General features: G+C 42.9%; 1 protein-coding gene across 4 annotated transcripts in view; it reads right to left on the bottom strand.

Annotated features, from left to right (window-relative positions):
• SMARCC1 (SWI/SNF related BAF chromatin remodeling complex subunit C1) overlaps positions 1-19,670 on the bottom strand; it is a 183,713-nt gene that overhangs the window by 105,581 nt on the left and 58,462 nt on the right. For all 4 annotated transcript variants that reach the window (XR_013344985.1, XR_013344986.1, XM_077808520.1 and 1 more), the window contains exons 11-15: positions 18,990-19,114; positions 14,085-14,144; positions 13,231-13,268; positions 11,078-11,199; positions 6,894-6,965 (exon numbers count right to left, since the gene is read on the bottom strand). Coding sequence is in view for 2 of the 4 variants with exons in the window: in XM_077808520.1 (XP_077664646.1) it covers positions 6,894-6,965; positions 11,078-11,199; positions 13,231-13,268; positions 14,085-14,144; positions 18,990-19,114 (417 nt within the window). In the remaining 2 variants the exon portion in view is untranslated. The remainder of the gene's footprint in view (positions 1-6,893; positions 6,966-11,077; positions 11,200-13,230; positions 13,269-14,084; positions 14,145-18,989; positions 19,115-19,670) is intronic.

Raw genomic sequence — 19,670 nt, forward strand, 5'->3', positions numbered from 1 at the left:
CAGCCACTGGGAATCGTCCCAGACCTGAAACACTATGTGAGCCCACCAGTCTGTGCTTGTTTCCCAGGCCCAGAGTCTGTGTTCCACCGCTTGAACCTGCCCCATTAGCACCATGATGCCCACATTGCCAGGGCCTGTGCTTTGAGAGAAGTCTGTGTCCATGTCCTCATCACTCTCGTCACCGCACAGACATTGTAGAACCGGGTAGAATTAGTGGGGGAAGCAAAAGTGGATGGGAATCTGGGAGGCAGTGACCATGAGTTGGTTGAGTTCAGGATCCTGACGCAGGGAAGAAAGGTAAGCAGCAGGATACGGACCCTGGACTTCAGGAAAGCAGACTTCGACTCCCTCAGGGAACGGATGGCCAGGATCCCCTGGGGGACTAACTTGAAGGGGAAAGGAGTCCAGGAGAGCTGGCTGTATTTCAAGGAATCCCTGTTGAGGTTACAGGGACAAACCATCCCAATGAGTCGAAAGAATAGTAAATATGGCAGGCGACCAGCTTGGCTTAACGGTGAAATCCTAGCGGATCTTAAACATAAAAAAGAAGCTTACAAGAAGTGGAAGGTTGGACATATGACCAGGGAAAAGTATAAAAATATTGCTCGGGCATGTAGGAATGAAATCAGGAGGGCCAAATCGCACCTGGAGCTGCAGCTAGCAAGAGATGTTAAGAGTAACAAGAAGGGTTTCTTCAGGTATGTTGGCAACAAGAAGAAAGCCAAGGAAAGTGTGGGCCCCTTACTGAATGAGGGAGGCAACCTAGTGACAGAGGATGTGGAAAAAGCTAATGTACTCAATGCTTTTTTTGCCTCTGTTTTCACTAACAAGGTCAGCTCCCAGACTGCTACGCTGGGCATCACAAAATGGGGAAGAGATGGCCAGCCCTCTGTGGAGATGTGGTTAGGGACTATTTAGAAAAGCTGGACGTGCACAAGTCCATGGGGCCGGACGAGTTGCATCCGAGAGTGCTGAAGGAATTGGCGGCTGTGATTGCAGAGCCATTGGCCATTATCTTTGAAAACTCGTGGCGAACCGGGGAAGTCCCGGATGACTGGAAAAAGGCTAATGTAGTGCCAATCTTTAAAAAAGGGAAGAAGGAGGATCCTGGGAACTACAGGCCACTCAGCCTCACCTCAGCCCCTGGAAAAATCATGGAGCAGGTCCTCAAAGAATCAATCTTGAAGTACTTGCATGAGAGGAAAGTGATCAGGAACAGCCAGCATGGATTCACCAAGGGAAGGTCATGCCTGACTAATCTAATCGCCTTTTATCATGAGATTACTGGTTCTGTGGATGAAGGGAAAGCAGTGGATGTATTGTTTCTTGACTTTAGCAAAGCTTTTGACACGGTCTCCCACAGTATTCTTGTCAGCAAGTTAAGGAAGTATGGGCTGGATGAATGCACTATAGGGTGGGTAGAAAGCTGGCTAGATTGTCGGGCTCAACGGGTAGTGATCAATGGCTCCATGTCTAGTTGGCAGCCGGTGTCAAGTGGAGTGCCCCAGGGGTCTGTCCTGGGGCCGGTTTTGTTCAATATCTTCATAAATGATCTGGAGGATGGTGTGGATTCCACTCTCAGCAAATTTGCGGACGATACTAAACTGGGAGGAGTGGTAGATACGCTGGAGGGGAGGGATAGGATACAGAAGGACCTAGACAAATTGGAGGATTGGGCCAAAAGAAATCTGATGAGGTTCAATAAGGATAAGTGCAGGGTCCTGCACTTAGGACGGAAGAATCCAATGCACCGCTACAGACTAGGGACCGAATGGCTAGGCAGCAGTTCTGCGGAAAAGGACCTAGGGGTGACAGTGGACGAGAAGCTGGATATGAGTCAGCAGTGTGCCCTTGTTGCCAAGAAGGCCAATGGCATTTTGGGATGTATAAGTAGGGGCATAGCGAGCAGATCGAGGGACGTGATCGTCCCCCTCTATTCGACATTGGTGAGGCCTCATCTGGAGTACTGTGTCCAGTTTTGGGCCCCACACTACAAGAAGGATGTGGATAAATTGGATACAGTCCAGCGAAGGGCAACAAAAATGATTAGCGGTCTAGAACACATGACTTATGAGGAGAGGCTGAGGGAGCTGGGATTGTTTAGCCTGCAGAAGAGAAGAATGAGGGGGGATTTGATAGCTGCTTTCAACTACCTGAAAGGGGGTTCCAAAGAGGATGGCTATAGACTGTTCTCAATGGTAGCAGATGACAGAACGAGGAGTAATGGCCTCAAGTTGCAGTGGGGGAGGTTTAGATTGGATATTAGGAAAAACTTTTTCACTAAGAGGGTGGTGAAACACTGGAATGCGTTGCCTAGGGAGGTGGTGGAATCTCCTTCCTTGGAAGTTTTTAAGGTCAGGCTTGACAAAGCCCTGGCTGGGATGATTTAACTGGGAATTGGTCCTGCTTCGAGCAGGGGGTTGGACTAGATGACCTTCAGGGGTCCCTTCCAACCCTGATATTCTATGATTCTATGATTGCCTACTCGCCCGGTTTCGCTTTGCCAGGTTCTGGTGCTGCATATACTGCTGGATAATGCGCGTGGTATTTAATTTGCTCCTAATTGCCAAAGTGATCTGAGCGGCTCCATTCTTGCCATGGTACGGCTTCTGCACAGAAAAAAGGCATGGAACAATTGTCTGCCGTTGCTCTGACGGAGGGAGTGGTGACTGACGACATGGCTTACAGGGTTGGCTTATAGGGAATTAAAATCAACAAAGGGGGTGGCTTTACATCAAGGAGAAACAAAAACAACTGTCACACAGAATGGCCCCCTCAACGATTGAACTCAAAACCCTGGGTTTAGCAGGCCAATGCTCAACCCACTGAGCTATCCCTCCCCCCGGTATTTCAGGCAGGACTGAATCTCCATTAAACTTTTCAAGGTGCCCCTGACAGACCTCACTGAAATGACTGTTGGCCGTTGATTTCACAGAGAGAGGGAGGGGGGAGCAAATGAATACAAACCAAATCTGGTCTATTTCTTGTTTTGATCCACTCCATCTATCTTTTACATCTTTGGCTGGCAGCAGACAGTGCAGTAGGACTGCTAGCCAACCACATCTCCTGGCTGCTCGGTAGAAGATGGTACACTAGGACTACTAGCCAGCCTCATCTCCTGCCTGCTTGCCATAAGATGGTACAACAGGACTGCTGGCTGGACTAAAGAGAATAACCTGGTCGAGTCACTCCTAATTTAGTCCCTGCACCCATGTCTGCCCAGGTGCTCCTGACCGACCTTACCGAGGCCGCCAGGAGCACCTCAGACACGATGACGATGGTTATCAGGCGTATTGCACCGTCTGCTGCCACAAGGCAATGGGTTGCTGCTGCTGTGTAGCAATGCAGTACCGCGTCTGCCAGCACCCAGGAGATGTACGGTGACAGTGAGCTGAGCGGGCTCCATGCTTGCCATGGTATGGTGTCTGCACAGGTAACTCAGAAAAAAAGGCGCGAAACGATTGTCTGCCGTTGCTTTCACGGAGGGAGGGAGGGAGGGCCTGACGACATGTACCCAGAACCACCCGCGACAATGTTTTTTGTCCCATCAGGCATTGGGATCTCAACCCAGAATTCCAATGGGCGGAGGAGACTGCGGGAACTGTGGGATAGCTACCCACAGTGCAACACTCCGGAAGTAGACGCTAGCCTCGGTACTGCGGAAGCACTTCGCCGAGTTAATGCACTTAATGCACTTAGAGCATTTTGTGTGGGGACACACCCAATTGACTATATAAAAACAATTTCTAGAAAACTGACTTCTATAAATTTGACCTAATTTCGTAGTGTAGACATACCCTCAGTGTCAAAGGTGAAGGTTCTAAGATCAGTATCAGTCTTCTCTCTAGCTATGAATATCTCTGCCTGCAAGCTCTTATGCGAGCGTTGGCCAACTCATGCTTCAACTGAAGGCCTACTTACAAGAGGCACTCTGAGAGCCTCTAAGAGTGATCGAAGGGGTTCATAAAACTTAATGGTTCTCAGGCATATTCAGGCAGCTCTGACACCCATGCATGTAACATTCAACACCAAAGCACAGGAATGTAGCAGTTGTGCTTATTCTTAACTGACATCTTTTTGCTACAAGTACATTACTTAAAGCTGCTGTCGCTTAAGGGAAGAAGATGACATGCTGAAAAGGAAAAATTTACTCCTGATGGAACTCTGCACCAAAAATTAAAAGTTCTGCACACAATATTTTATAATTGTGCAAATTTTATTTGTCAATAAATAAATGTGGCTCCAGCATGGCAGTGGGGAGTACAGGCCACTGGCTGCATAGGAGTGGGAGATCACCCTGAAGTCCCCACCTCCCCCAGTACACTGACTCGGCAGTGAGGCTGCACCTGACCCTGATACAATGCAAGGGGTGGGCCTGCCCCAGAAACACCCTGGGGCCCTGCCGGGTGTAGGGTGAGTGTCTCTCTGTGGGGCAGCCTGAGTGTGGGCAGCTCAGTGGGATATCTGGATGCACAAGGGCTCATTGGGGGTTTCTGGGCGCAGGGGCAATGAGACTCTGCAGGGGGTCCAGGTGAAGGTGGTTGGGGATCAGCAGGGGGCTCAGTGGAGGGTCTGGGTGCTGGGGGAGTGGGGCTTCTAGGTTGGGGGTCCAGGTGTAGCTGGTTGGGGATCAGGGTGTGGGGGGTTCGTCAGAGGGGTTTGGGGTAGGGGACAGAGCTTGTCAGGGTGAGGGTTCAATGGCCCACCTTAACGGGGGAGCCCCAGCTGGGCTCCCGATTGCCCCCGAGACTCCTCTATCCCCTTTTCTTCCCCATCTCATCCCCCTCACTCCCACATTCACCTCCCACTGCCCTATTCCACCCCTGCTTCCTTCCCCACACCTTTTCTTCTCTCATTTTCCCCAACCCTCTCCTTACCCAGCCCCACCACAGGCACTCTCTGTTGCACAGAAAACAGGAAGCCTCCCAGCACGCAGAAGGGGAACACGACTGGCACTAGGACCCAGGATGTGGCATTCAGTTGAAGAGTCAGCGACACTCTAGACACAGCCTCAAAAGGATCAAAAGCCTTAAAAGCTATGAGAGTTGTGTCTTGTCTTGCCCTGGGAAGGTGAGAACTCTATGTTTGCAATTTTTAAAAGGAGGTGTATTCTGTTAGCAGATATAATCAGTTGTGTGATTTTCTAGCATGCTAATTAAATGAAGTACTAGTGATGGATGACGAAAGCTATATTAAAGTAGTATTTAGGTGAAGACTTCACCCTCAGCAAAAATTCCCTTTAAGACACATCTTCGCACCAGCGGTACTCGGCCAATATTTCAACCGACAACACAAATGCTGTCTGTGTGTTTGGAATGGGGTGTGTCATAACTGAACAACCAAACTATTTTTTTTTAAAAAAAAGGTTTATTTCTTCTGTTTGGCATTCAGCTTGCGCTTTTAAATCCCAATGCCAAAAATATGCAGCATTCACTGAAATTGCAGCAAGTACACAAAAATGTGCTAAAATTCCCACTCAAGATCCATCTACCCAAATTGGTGCCATAATGTTTTGCGGTGTTACCATAGTTTTTAAAGATTTCGTGTGAGCAGACATATTTTCATGAATCCTTTTAACTTAAAACAGAGTTTTGTCAATTTAAATATCTTCCTGTATTGCCAAAAACCCAACAGCCTTCTGCTATTCCACAAAAATCTGACAGTGAAACACACTTTAAACAATTGTTCAATAGCATAGTTTTACTGTTTGTGCTGACAGACATGCAATACTTTACAAAAGCAAATAGTGAAGAGTAAATGTAATCTCTCAGTTTCAATAATCTAAAGAGTTATTAACAAAAAATAAGATTTATCTTGACAATTTCCTTTTAACCTTTCATGTTAAAGGCAATATTTCCAAGACTAGTCGCTAGTGTGTATGAATAAACATAATTACATTATTATTTTAATAGGAAGATCTTCTTAAACAGATGGTAAAGAGGAGATACACCAATTAAAGCATACAGTAGGATTGCAAGGAAAACAGCAAGTTATTGAGATAAGCCAGTGATCTTGCATCAAAATATTTATCATGTTACGTCTTGAACTGAACACAGAAATTAATCTGGTGTACAGAGCAACCTGGCATATTTTGAGACGGTATTACAGCCAAAGAGACTTTTACACTGAAATAAAAGACCCCAAAATTGCCATTCCCAGCTCTGAAAAGCAGCATTCGTAGTTAGGATCCTGTGGAAGTGGTTTTGTTATTTTTAAACAATTGTGTAAAGTTCTGCAGCGGATGATAGGCACTAGATACCACAATGATGGATGTAAACCTCTAGTTCAAATCAGAACAGCACAATTGCAGGTGCATGAAAGCAGGTACGTCATAAATGAAAAATGGTCACTAGATGGCTTGGGATATTCTGATTTTTTTATGCTTACAATGGAACTGCATAATCTCTGTGCTATATACTTGGAACTATGAACTTTTATGTTTAAACCAATGTGGTCACGTGTTGTATATCTGTAAACAAAGATCAGTGGCAGCTAGCTATTTTCATGTTTTGTTTTATTATGTATGCTTTAAAAAACCTTAAACTTCTTTCAGAAACCATTTTACTGTGTACATAACACACCGTACTAGCTTTGCAACCATTAATCAGGGGTATTTTTCCTAGATATCCAACCTGCTTAATATTGCTTAGATATATGTACAATTCTTACCTAAATCACAATAAAGCTAATTGTGTAAACAGATACTTCTTGACAATGGACAGACCAGGAATACCTCAGTGCTCTTTTACACTATTTTCTGATGCATCAGTTCACCCTTGTGTATGTGAAGGGGGGAAAAAAAAAAAAGACTACAGTATTTCTGGAACTGAAAGCATTGCTTAGGCTTCACTAGGGAACACAGCCACAGGCCTATATCTATGCATTTTACTTACATTTCTGGAGTCTTGGACTTGTTTTTCCCATTGAAGAACTCTGGAAGAGCACGGCGTTCAATTACATGAATACTGCAAGAAAGTGTGATAAGCAACATGCTTACTAAAGAGAATATACAAAATCCAGATGCCAAAAGCTTGAATTCACTTTCAAGAACTTTCACCCAGCCTTAACATGAGCACCTAAAGTGCTAACATTTAAAACGAACACTGTTGTTCAGATACCTAAATATCCCAACACAGCATATAGAAATATATTCTCTAATTACTTAGTTTTAATCACATAAGCAGAGCAATTCAGACATGAACTGCAAAGATTGTGCTTAATTCAAGTGATGAAAAGATACATGCCCAACGTTCCTTTAATCAGACTTGGGGGGAGTGAGAGGAAACAAGATTTTCAACCCATAAAAAGAGATTTTTACTCTAATGTTTTGAAAGTTTATAGGTTGATAAATGCCCTTGCCTGCACCCCAGTCTAATCAGTAGAGAGTATGCAGCACAGGTCTGATTGCCTCAAAAAACCCCAAACATTTGCAATTCATATGTAATGATAAGCTTACAAATATTTGCTTCAAAATCATGCAGCATTAGAATTGGGTGCTCATTACTTTGAAAGTCAGGCAAATGCCTAAATAGGTATTTAGGATTATTAAGTTTATGATCCTATATTTCAAAACCTTAGCACTAGTCAATTTTTTAAAAGTGAATTAAAACTCTAGCCGTTTTGGGGGGATTTTACAATCTCATTTTCTTACAAAAAATTCTCTTTCCTCTGTTGCCATGTGAACGATCCACACAATAAAAGAGGAAACTGACTATTGTACAGCAAAACTGAGAATACATGAAGTGCTATCAAACACACAACGTAAACTAGCTCAAAGGATAAAGTAAAAATTCAATTTATTTTAGTCAGATATTTAATGAATTACATATAAATACTATGGGGGAAATTTCAAATAAAAGTGGAGTTTTTTAGTTGACTGGGTCCATTTAAAAGGGGATGAAAGAAGACTTTACCATTCTACAGCTTTTACTAGATCAGCTACAAGTAACATATGCTGTAGAAGGTGAAGAGATTTCTGTTAGTTTCTCTCATCCTTCAAAGAAAGCATAAGGAGGAAATATGGTTTGCTGATCCGTTACTTTAAAAAAATACAAAGCAAACTGATCCCAAGACATTTCAGCTTTAGGAGAATTCTGGAGGTGGAATTACATCACCATAAAGCTAGTCAGTTCATTTTGTACAATCCACACAAGGTAAACAGAATATGAAAATCTTATACCAGGCTTTGAAATATAAAGTGCAAATAGAAATTCATTTTGCTTAAAAAACAAACTTGTCAGCCAAAATGTATATGATCCTTGATTATTCAACCCATTTCTCCATGCTTTAATGGATGAGCCCTTTCCTGGGTTATGTGTATTAAAGCAGCAAGGAATACACAGTATTCTGGATACAATTCTCTTGCCATCTATTGAACTATGACAAAAAAAAGTCAACCCTGCTTTGTAAAAGAAGCTTAAATGGCATGAAATTCCCTCCATAAAATTACTTTAATAAGCTCATACAATGACAACTATTTTGTATGAAGTTAAGAACTGGGGACAGTTATGATGGTCTTTAGATAGAACTTCTTTGGAGGGTGGGATAAGGGTGTGGGGGCAGTGGCGTAGCCAGGTGGAAAAAACAGGGGGAGTGGAGATAAAGGTGCCACCCCCTGGTACTCACCCAGCGGTGCTCTGGGTCTTCAGCAGCACTTCGGCGTCGGGTCCTTCACTCGCTCCGGTCTTCGGCACCGAAGGACCCCCCACCGCAATGCTGCCGAAGACCGGAGTGAGTGAAGGACCTGATGCCGAAGTGCTGCTGAAGATCTGGCGCACCGCCAGTTGAGTAGAAATTTTAAAGGCGCCAAGTAATTCAAAAGGTGCCACTTCTGCTCGGTGGGAGAGTGGCTGCAATGACACCAGTCAGGATCCGGTCATGCTAGTGCTATACAAAATACACAAAAATTCTCTTTTTTTGCTGGAGCCAAATGATACTAGCCTTAGAATGACTGTTTTTCCATAACAATTTATAAAATATTTTAGAAAATAGTGTATAGTCTAAGGTGCTTAAGCATGCTTCAGATTATAAAATTCTTTGCCAGAAAGATACTAGATTACTTATGACTGGGCATGTCAAAGAAGCACACTTTGAATTTGAAAGTGTAGCAGTGAATAGTTTGTTCACATCCTCAAATAACTCAAACAAGTATCTCAGTGGTAACTGCATCAGCAGTGCTACTGTCAGAAGTCTGTGGGTGGGACAGATTCAAGTATGTGCTATCCAATTCTCCAGAAAGTAACATCTATCCCAGAGAAGAATCACAGAGTTTCCAGAAACTGCAAAAACTCAGTGCCATTGCTTTACTAGAACAGCCTGTGAAACTATTCTGCTGTGATAGTTATTTTAGCCCTAAATCCAGCAGCCTGGTGAAGTAACAGCCATAGAAAGTATTAGAGTCCAAAACACAGTGGGCTTTCTTTCACATCAATTTGTTGCTGTCTGGATGTCAGACCTCCTTCACCACAGATCTGCTATATGTTGTCTATTAAGTGTCATAATGGACGTTAATGATCCAATGAGCAGTTTTGTATGGGTCTATAGAAATTCAGCACCAAGTTTCTGCCAGTCATGTTGCACAAACTGATTTAGCTGCCTGAGAGACCCCCTTAGGATTATTACTGCTGCTATAAACAGATTAATTTGGAATCCTCTTAGTAAACAACCTGCAACTGAAATGTCAGGATTTTGCCTGAAAGCCCCAGCATAATTGTACCTTGATTCTGAATGAGGCCTCTGGGTGGTACCGTAATACAAAATGTACTCTCTCTCCAGTACCAGAGTACCTATGCACCTAACAATCTTTTAATATATTTATCCTCACAACAACATTGCGAGGTAGGACAGTATTCTTAACGTAAGAACAACCATACTGGGTCAAACCAAAGGTCCATCTAGCCCAGTATCCTGTCTTCTGACAGTGGCCAATGCCAGGTGCCCCAGAGGGAACGCACAGAACAGGTAATCATCAAGTGATCCATCCCCTATTGCCCATTCCCAGCTTCTGGTAAACAGAGGGTAGGGACACTATCCCTGCCCATCCTGGCTAATAGCCATCTTTTATCCTCATTTGTAGGCACAGGACTTTGCCCAAGGGTCATAGTTTGGCAAAGCGGAAAACTGAACCCAAATCTCAGGCTAATGACCTAACCATTGCATCTCTTTCAAATAATAATAATGAAAGACGACATCTGACAAATACGGTCATTTTTTGAATATTTGGAAACACGCGTTAAGGATGCATTTGTATAGATTAGAATTTACAGTCACAGCTGCCTAGAACTTCAACAAAGGAAACATCAATGTTATAACCCTAAAATGGCACACAGGAAAAGAGGTCTTCCCCTCAAATGATGGCCTCTTCAGGTGAGTGACAATCTCTCTCACCTGAGTTTTGAAAACATGTATTTTTAAAAAGATCACTACAGTAAGGGCTGGGTTTCCAGACAACAGTGATTAGCAATTCTAGATATAGTCACTAATACTTCTCCTCTTCCACTCCCAACACACTCCCATTTCCTGGATGTGGAAGTCTACCAGCGTTGGTTAGTTCACCTAGATCTCTGAGCTACACAGTCATAAGGTGGACATTCCTTATATAAAATGATGAAGGGGAATTCAAAGACAAGCAGACATTTTCCCCCCACAGATAAAGTTCAATTAATAAGTAATCTTTTTAGAACCAATATTTGAAACCCATGATGGTTAAACATTTTCCATTTCTAGAAAAAATTAGCAGCCACGGTAGGTTATGGGTGAGCAGAAAGGTTATCAGCAAATCTGGAACTCACGAAAATAGGTCTAGGCAACAATAGGCAAGGCAAGGCATACTGAAGACAGGAACCACGCAAGCTTCTCCACCTTAATTCTAACCTACCACAAGCCCTACAAGACTAAGAGCAAAGAACTTCTAATCACATTAAGGTGCATTTTGCAATGGGGATAGCTGTCAAGAAGGCACTAGACCTAAACTAAATTCATTTCTGCTTGCAACTCAACAAAATTCCAGCCCAGATATTTAACTGGTGAAACAAAGTTCAGTAACTCTCTGAATCCTCTCCCCAGATTTTGTTCTTACCAGTTGTAGTCAAACCATGATGCATAGCTTGGAATAATTATGTGATTGGTCTGTTCCGTGACATTGTCTTCACCTGGGTCAATGGATCGACTCTGATCACCTTTGTTGGGATCTTCATCTTCCTACAGCAGGAGAAAGACAAAAAGCCTTAAAAATGGGGGTGTAGCATGAATAAGGACTTGTTTACACAGTGGTCTAGTGCACAGCAAGCTGCAGTGTGAATCTACAGTGTACTAGCTGGCTGTGTGCACTCTGCTGCATTTCAAAGCACACTATGAAACTTTCAGTGTACCGTAGCAAGGTTCACACGCCAAGTTAATGTGCGCTGGCAATAAGAACTGTAAATACAGCGTCCTAATCAGAAACATGCAAGTCCCTTGATAGGCTATGTCTAGTACTACTGATCCCGGGGAATACTTGCAGGTGGTTAGCATGACTCAGAGGCTGACAGTCCAATGTGGAGGACTGTTCAAGGAAAGGGAATAAAAAAAGAAATGTACTTCATCCTATCCTAACCCATGAACCACCACTCTCAGTCGGCCACGCAGATTGCAAAGGATCATCCAGCCATCTACTATCCCATGCTGCTCGTGCATGTGGGCCCTAATGATACTGCAAGGTATGACCCTGAGCAGATCAGAAGTGACTACAGGGTTCAGAGTGAGGGTGAAGGGGTGGGGGGCGCAGGTAGTGTTCCCAATGATCCTTTCAGTCAAGGGTAGGGGCCGAGGGAGATACGGCTACATCCTGGAGATAAGCACATGGCTGTGCAAATGGCATCACCAGGAGGGCTTTGGCTTCCTTGACTATGGGATCCTGTTCTGAGGAGGACTGCTGAGACAGACAAACAAAAAACAACCACCCCCGCCAAACCCGGCCTGATCCAGGATTCTGGAAGCTGTGCTGTGTTGAAAGAGGCTGTTGAGGCTCTTTAGGGGAGATTACTGGGCTGTAGCAGCAACATTTAAGAAGGAAATCTGAGCTGAATGCGTTGAAAAATGTAACTGTTGGAGGAAGCAGCTCTTGTTGAAAAGGCATGATGACAATGAATACTGTGTATGGGTTTTTGTGTACTCTGTGAGTGGGGGTGGAGGGAAAAGGGGACAGGGTGAGGTTGGGGGTTATATAACATTTCAAAAGTCGTAACTAATTACAATCTGGATGGATGGCATACACAACTATAGCCACGTCTACATTAGGGGTGGTATAGCAGCACAACTACGCTGCTGAAGCTATGGCGCAACGTGGACACAGACTAATGATGGAAAGAGGTTTTCTGCTGCTTTATGAACTCCACCTCCCCAAGCAACGGTAGCTAGGTCAATGGAATATTATTTCGTCGATGTAACTGCATCTGCATGGCGAGTTAGGTCAGCACAGCTACGGAGCTGAAGGGTGTAGATTTTTCACACCCATGAGCACTGCAGCCTAAGATTCTTTCTTCTCTCCCCTTTTCAAACAGGACAACCCACATACAAATCAGATATACACCCAAAGTTTAGCAAAACAAGAATAGCACAGACTAAGTAGAGTGAGTATGGGATAGGTTTTCAAAGTTGGACATGTGCAAGTGCAAAAAAAACCTAACTGGCGTGCACGGGTGTACGTGTTAGGCATACAAATTCCACACACGCAAATAGATGCATCAAATTTTGGAAATCTGTGTGTCTCATCTGCACAAGTGGCCTCTAGAGGTCATTGCTCTGCCACAGCAGTGAGGTTTACTTGGCAAATTGTTTATACATAAGACACATGTTCAACAATTCAGTTAATTTTTTCCCCAAAACAGAGGATCCAATCCTGCAGTCTGTTCACAGTCAATGCTCCAGTTGCATTTAGGTCTGCAGGACCAAGTCTAAAGAACAAAGGGCACATCTCAGGTTTTTAAAAGCCTAGCAAAGCATGTTGAAGTTAATTTAAGTCTCTTCAGATTCCATTTAACTTATAACGTATAAAAGGGTATAGTAACCTCACAATACTAAGTAAATTTTCTTTTACTACATAAAAGGAGAACTTCATCTAAGCAGAAGACTCTCTCCTACAAAGGATGTATTTATTCTTAAACACAATTTAGGAGCAAGATACAGTTTGAGTTCTTGAAGGTCAGATGAAGGTTATTCCCTACTAAACTTTTCTAACTGAACAGTTGTTACCTTTCCTCCTGTAGCAACTGTCTCCTCATCCTGCTCATCTGCAAGGTAAAGAGCAAAGAGAATTAAACTCTAATAAAATGCAGCTGGATTACCTGCAAACCTTTGTACACCACAGTCATTTAACTGGACAGGATTTTGTTTGCCTGGGGTGGGCAGAGGAGAGACAAGAAAAAGGAACATGGACAGTGCATCATTAAAGCATAATCTCTTCTTCATGTACACACTGAGCTGCCATAGAGAAAGAGGATAAGAGCAGAAATACACAGCAAGGATAATTAAGCCCTCTTGATACCAAAAGGTGGACTGTGGGCCAAATCCAGACCAGCAGATGCATTTGAATGGACAGCAAAATCTTTTTATTTTTTATCATCATCATTGTTATTGGGAAGTGAAAAATGTTTCTTGGGAGTCTGGACTTTGACCAAGAAATCTGGACTTTGACAAAAAAATAAATAAAATAAAATAAATTGACTACCCCTAGCCCAGGACCTTATATGCTGCCCTGCACACCAGAATGTAGGTTCCCAGTACATGGAAAGAAGGGATCTGGAAAAGGCAAGTATCTGCCCCTATACACCAAGCTCAGTAATAGTGTAAAGTATGTCTACAAGGGAGCAGCTTCAAGGGACAAAACTGATAACGTCGATCACATACATCTGCATTAGAAGGTAGAATGTAAGTACCAAATGGCAATTCCGCAGATGGAAGAACATGTAAAAAAATTTCAAGTATCTGGTTTCACCACATTTTTCTTTTTTAAATATAAAAAAATTACAAACATTTATTGCACAAACCGGGGTCCGTTATACAAGACGATGACTAAGAAGAATTAAAAATATATAATTTTTTTTTACCTAGGTCTGCTACTGTTCCTCCTTTCACTGGCGTGTTTTCACTGTCTTTCTTTGGGTTCACTGTGGAAGCAAGCAAGATTGCAAATATGACATTTGTGCCCCCTCTATCAAGATTCAATCCTTACAAGCACACTGTTCCCTAGCAAGCACACCTGTCTCACCGACCACACCAGCATACCTGTATTTTATTGGGGAGAAAAGGCCAACCCCATACATTACAACAGATATGCTGGGCTCTCCACATTGTGTACTCCTGGAGGAATTCTGCAGCACTGCGAACAGGCAGAATTCATGTCTGGTGCAGAATTTTTTTTCCTCTGCAGAAAATACATTCTGCCAGAGGAGTGCTGCAGTTCCACCTTTCATCCACCCGAGGCCACTGTGGCACGAGACCAGCCAGCAGCTGGCTGCATTCATCACAGCACCCTGCTTGCAGAGCCAGGTTTGGACAGACATAGCGGGGCCCATAGGGCTGCTGGGGGAGTCACAGACTGGGGTGCAGAAGGGCTAGTGGCGGGACAGACTGGGGCGCAGGCTCAGGAGTTAGTGGAGTGATAGCATTGAGCCAGGGGTTGAATGGGAGTGGAGATGCAGGGCCACACAGAGACAGGGGCAGATGTGCCTGACTGAATGTGAGAGGCTTGGGGTCAGCCAGGGTCTGCACGAGGGAGGCTCCCCAACTCCCTAACAATCCCCTCCCCCCCAAACAACTGTTCCGTATTTCTCCTACCCACATCCAACAACCCTGCAGGTTCCTTCCCAGGCTCCTTCCCTCTCTCTCAGCTCCTCCGTTACCCCTGACTGCCCCAAGCCTTTGCACTGCTTCTGAGGGATATGGGAAATACGTTTCTGTATTGTAGTTTAAATGAATTACTTAAAGTTCTGTATTAATATGCCTAACAAGGAATCTATTTGTCAAAAAAAATTATCTGTGTCTTTTTTTGTCTGTATTGCTACAGACATACTTGCTGACAGATATTTTGAAATAAATGACCAAAATAATTGAAACTGGCATGATTATAGTGTGTATTTGGACAAATAAAATATTGTGCACAGAATTTTTAATATTTTGGTGCAGAATTCCCTCAGGAGTAGTGGTGGCTGAAGTTTACTGCTGGTGCACTGTGCAGTCTCCTTAGATCTAAGCCACCAAAACTACCTCAAACTACCATGTTCCACATCACAGGAACTGAGCTATTGTATTTCAGATTCAAAAAATTAAAGAAATTAAAGTAAGTTAATTTACTGACGGCCATACGAACTACCAACGCATAAAAGAACAATGGTCTATGCAGTCCAGTATCCTGCCTCTGGCAGTGACCATACTTGTTTCAGGAAGAAGAAAACACAAAAAAACCCAAACAAACCAACACAGAGGTAGATTTTCAAAGCCAAACGGCACTTGGGAGCCTAACTCCTGAAATTAGGGACGTACCCATCTTCTCATTACTGTACTTAGGGATTTTACGATGTCCATAGGAGATAGTGTGGTCTAGTAAACAGGACAATGGTAAGACTCAGAGAGAGAGGAAGTTCCTCCATTACATAGCGGGAAGAGGTTTTTTTCTCTCTTATTCCGAATCCCAAAAGCAAAAGGAGATCTCAGGCATATACCACACCAAGAGCTCAACAAATACCTAAAGAAAATAAAGTTTTGTATCATCACCCTGACTTCCATTATCCCCCTCATGGTTTCTGGCAATTTGTATGCTATCCTCAACTTAAAGAGCTTGATTCCATGTGGCTGTACATCAACTATATACAACACTAAGAACAAGGGAAAACTTGCAATAGCAAGGAAAAACGTTAAAGGCAGTGGCAGTCAGAAGGAACTGTGGAGGTTCGGGGGAAGCTCTGACTTTTGTATCATCATGCAGCAGCACAAGGCAGAGGGCATATGCGCCACCCTGACGAGGACCGCCGAGGGGGGGGAAGAAAAAAATCTGACACCAGTGCACCAGCTGTGCATACAACTGAAATGGCAAGGACATGTGCAATCACTCGAAGCAGGGTCAATAAAACTTCTCTATTCACTTTTCCCATAACATTAATAATTTATAGACCTTTAGTCATCTCTTTTCTATGTTGAACAGCCCTGATCTTTTTAGCCTCTCCTCATATGGAAGTTGTTCCATACCCTTGATCATCTGTGTTAACCTTCTCTGTACCTTCACCAATTCTAAAACATCTTTTTTGAGATGGGGCAATGAGAACTGCATGCAGTATTCAAGGTGCAGGTATACCATGGATATATATAATGGCATTATATTTTTTGTTTCATCTATTTTAATGGTTCCCAACACTGTTAGCTTTTTTTGATTGCTGCTTCACACTGACCAGACATTTTCAGGAAACTATCCACAATGCCTCCAACATCTCTTCTTTGGGTGGTAACAGCTAACTTAGACCTTATCATTCTGTACGTATAGTTGGGATTCTTTTATCCTATGTGCATTACTTTGCACTTAACATTGAATTTCATCTGCTATTTCGTTGTTTAGTCAACCAGTTTGGTGGAACCCCTTTGTAACTCTTTGCTGTCAGTTTTGGACTTAACTATCTTGAGTAATTTTGTACTGTCTGCGATTTTTGCCACCCCATTGTTTACCCCCTTTTCCAGATCATTTATGAATATTGTGACAGGGTGAGGCCAGAGGGCTACAGAAGAGTGATAGAAGGTAGATATATTAGCCCCAGATTAAGCAGGTCCCTTTTCCCCAAGATAATGGGCTGTTCCAGATCAGGAAGTTGCTGGAACCAATTATGGCAGGCAGGCTAATTAGGACACCTGGAGCCAATTACGAAGCAACTTGAATCAATTAGGACAGGCAGGCTAATCAGGGCACCTGGTTTATAAAGGACCTCACTTCAGTTAGTGAGGCGCGTCTGAGGAGCTGAGAGTGAGAAGGCATACTGTTGGAGGACTGAGGAGTACAAGTGTCATCAGGCATCAGGAGGAAAGTCCCGTGGTAAGGACAAAGAAGGTGTTGGGATGAGGCTATGGGGAAGTAGCCCAGGGAGTTGTAGCTCTCATGCAGCTGTTACAGGAAACACTGTAGACAGCTGTGGTCCACAGAGCCCTGGGCTGGAACCCAGAGTAGAGGGCAGGCGTGGGTTGATTCCATCAAAGAATTCTGATAGAGTGGTGAGGCATGACTTCCTTTTACAAAAGCCATGTTGACTCTTCCCCAATAAATCGTGTTTAACTATGTGCCTGACAATTCTGTTCTTTACTATAGTTTCTACCAATTTGCCCAGTGCTGCATTTAGGCTCACCAGCCTACAAGTGCCAGGATCTCCTCAGAGACCTTTTTAAGAATCAGCATTACATTAGATACCTTCCAGTCATCTGGTACAGAGGCTGATTTCTATGCCTCTACTTCCCCTCCAAACCTTTGTCTTGTCTATTTACTTTGTAAGTTCTTTGGGTCAAGGACAGTCTTACTGTGTATGTACGTACATACATACATATGTACAATACCTAGCAAAATGGAGCCCTAATTTCAGCTGGCGCTTCCAAGTGTTACTGCAATACAAATTGAATAATAAGCAGTTTATGCTGGAGGGTTCTTCACCCCAACGTTCAATTTTAAACTATCTTCCTACTCTGAGTCACCCTATACTACTTTAATGTTTATATCCAACCCCATTTTAGAATCAACAACATTTATGACTGACCAATGCAGAGAGAAAAAAAGTAATCAAATCTGAAGTCCATCAGGTAGGGTACCACAATGACAACTTGTGATAGTCAAGTTAAGAGGATGGATGGCAGAAAATTAAAGGGCAGGCACAGAATGATGAAAAATCTTACATTTGTGGCTGACTTAACTAGCTTTATTCACACTTTTTGGTATCCCATCCTGAAATATTGAACATTCAAGATGCAGAATATGAAGATTAAGCAACAAAAGCATGAGCTTTCTCTTTCACACATTTCTCAAATATAGCTGTCCCTGGAGCTCCTCTATGATGGATAGCGAAAAGGAGTTTACAGCCATTAATGTAGAAGTGAGATTCATGTGTCTGGATTTTGTACATCTGTCATGTCAGACTGACCATTTGCTTTGCTGGTCACATGCATGCAGTCCAAAAGAGGTCAGCTGATCCAGTACAGGCTCAGAGGACAACAGAGCTCCTGTTTGTGTCTAATAAAAGCTGATTTGCCTTCTTTTCAGAGCTGAAGTACTGCCACAGCCTTTTATTCTTACACATTCTGGAAAATGTGCTTTGTTTTGTGCCATGAATACTATACTTCTACTGCCCACAAAACAATTATGAATATTAATTATTGACCAAATCTGTTGTACCTTGGCTCCAAACTAAGTTAAACTCAAACAACGATGAACACCCAGAATGCTTTTCTGTTAAGGATAGTGTTAGGAGGATGCAGTGTATTTCTGCTTTACTTTTCACCCAATATATACTGTAATGAGAAACATTGTTTTCAAAGGTTTGGAGCAGAAGGTTGGGAATCAGCACTGTTTGGTTTTATTCCTGGGTCTTCTACCTTGATGTGTTACCTTAGCCACATCAGCTATAATCTCTTTGCTCCTGATGTAGATTTTTAGATGCAAACCACCCAACTTGAATATGCAGGGCAAGAACATTCTTTAATATTTAGCTTGTTATTCACTTATCTTAACTGAATTTTCATAAACTTATTTCAAGAAAAAACAATTGCGATAAAAGAGGTAAACTCAGTTTCAGAAGAATGCCACATTCCAAAGCCTTGTCTAAATAAAACCACATGGCCAAAGAGTCCAAAAGGAAGGCTACTTGTAGAGACGGTATCTCCAAGATTTGGCTAACATATACAGTGAAAATATAGTGTCTGCTGTTCATTTAGTGGTCTATCATTCATAAAAACCAGTGCAGCTAACACCTTGTGTGTGAATACTTTACCATTTTTGGGAAGTACCACTTCTTCTATGTTCGGTACAGGTGTTGGGTCCTCCATGTCCTTGGTAAGATCTTCTTGCTCATCCTCTTCTTTCTGACCTCGCCTTTTCCCATACAGTCCTGCTTGTCTAAAACAGGTAAGACAAATTCTCTGCAAGTTATAACTTGAAGCTGTAGCATCTTTGTGATGATCCCACTAAATCTCTGAAGTTAAGAGGGTTGGGTCAGGATGATACTTCTATGGAAACACCTAGGTGCTGCAGGAAGTGGTCTTGGTGACTTAGGAGATGGTAGATTTCTCAAGTCAATATTAAAGTAACATTCTAGTAGGGGGCTATGGTGTAACTCCTGTGTCCTGACCAAATTCCAGCTCAGAAAATTGGACTCTGTCCATTTAAATTCCTCCCACAGTTTCAAATGGATAGTCTTCTTAATTCCTTTTCTTATGCAGTGTTGCCTTGCCATGTTGATATAACAGCTGCATTTCAGATAATTTGACATGCTAAAAATAGCAGGTTTGTGGCCCTCGTGTTAGTAAGATTAGAGAGGTTAGTGACCCATTTATACACATCTTTTTAAATTCTGTAACAGGCTCTGAAGTTTGCAGAAGATGTTACTATACAGTCATGTAATTAACAATTTGCTGTCCCAAACCAAAGGCATTAAATATGAAAATGCTTAAAA

Source organism: Eretmochelys imbricata, chromosome 2, assembly GCF_965152235.1.
Source record: "Eretmochelys imbricata isolate rEreImb1 chromosome 2, rEreImb1.hap1, whole genome shotgun sequence".
Classification (NCBI taxonomy): Eukaryota; Metazoa; Chordata; order Testudines; family Cheloniidae; genus Eretmochelys; species Eretmochelys imbricata.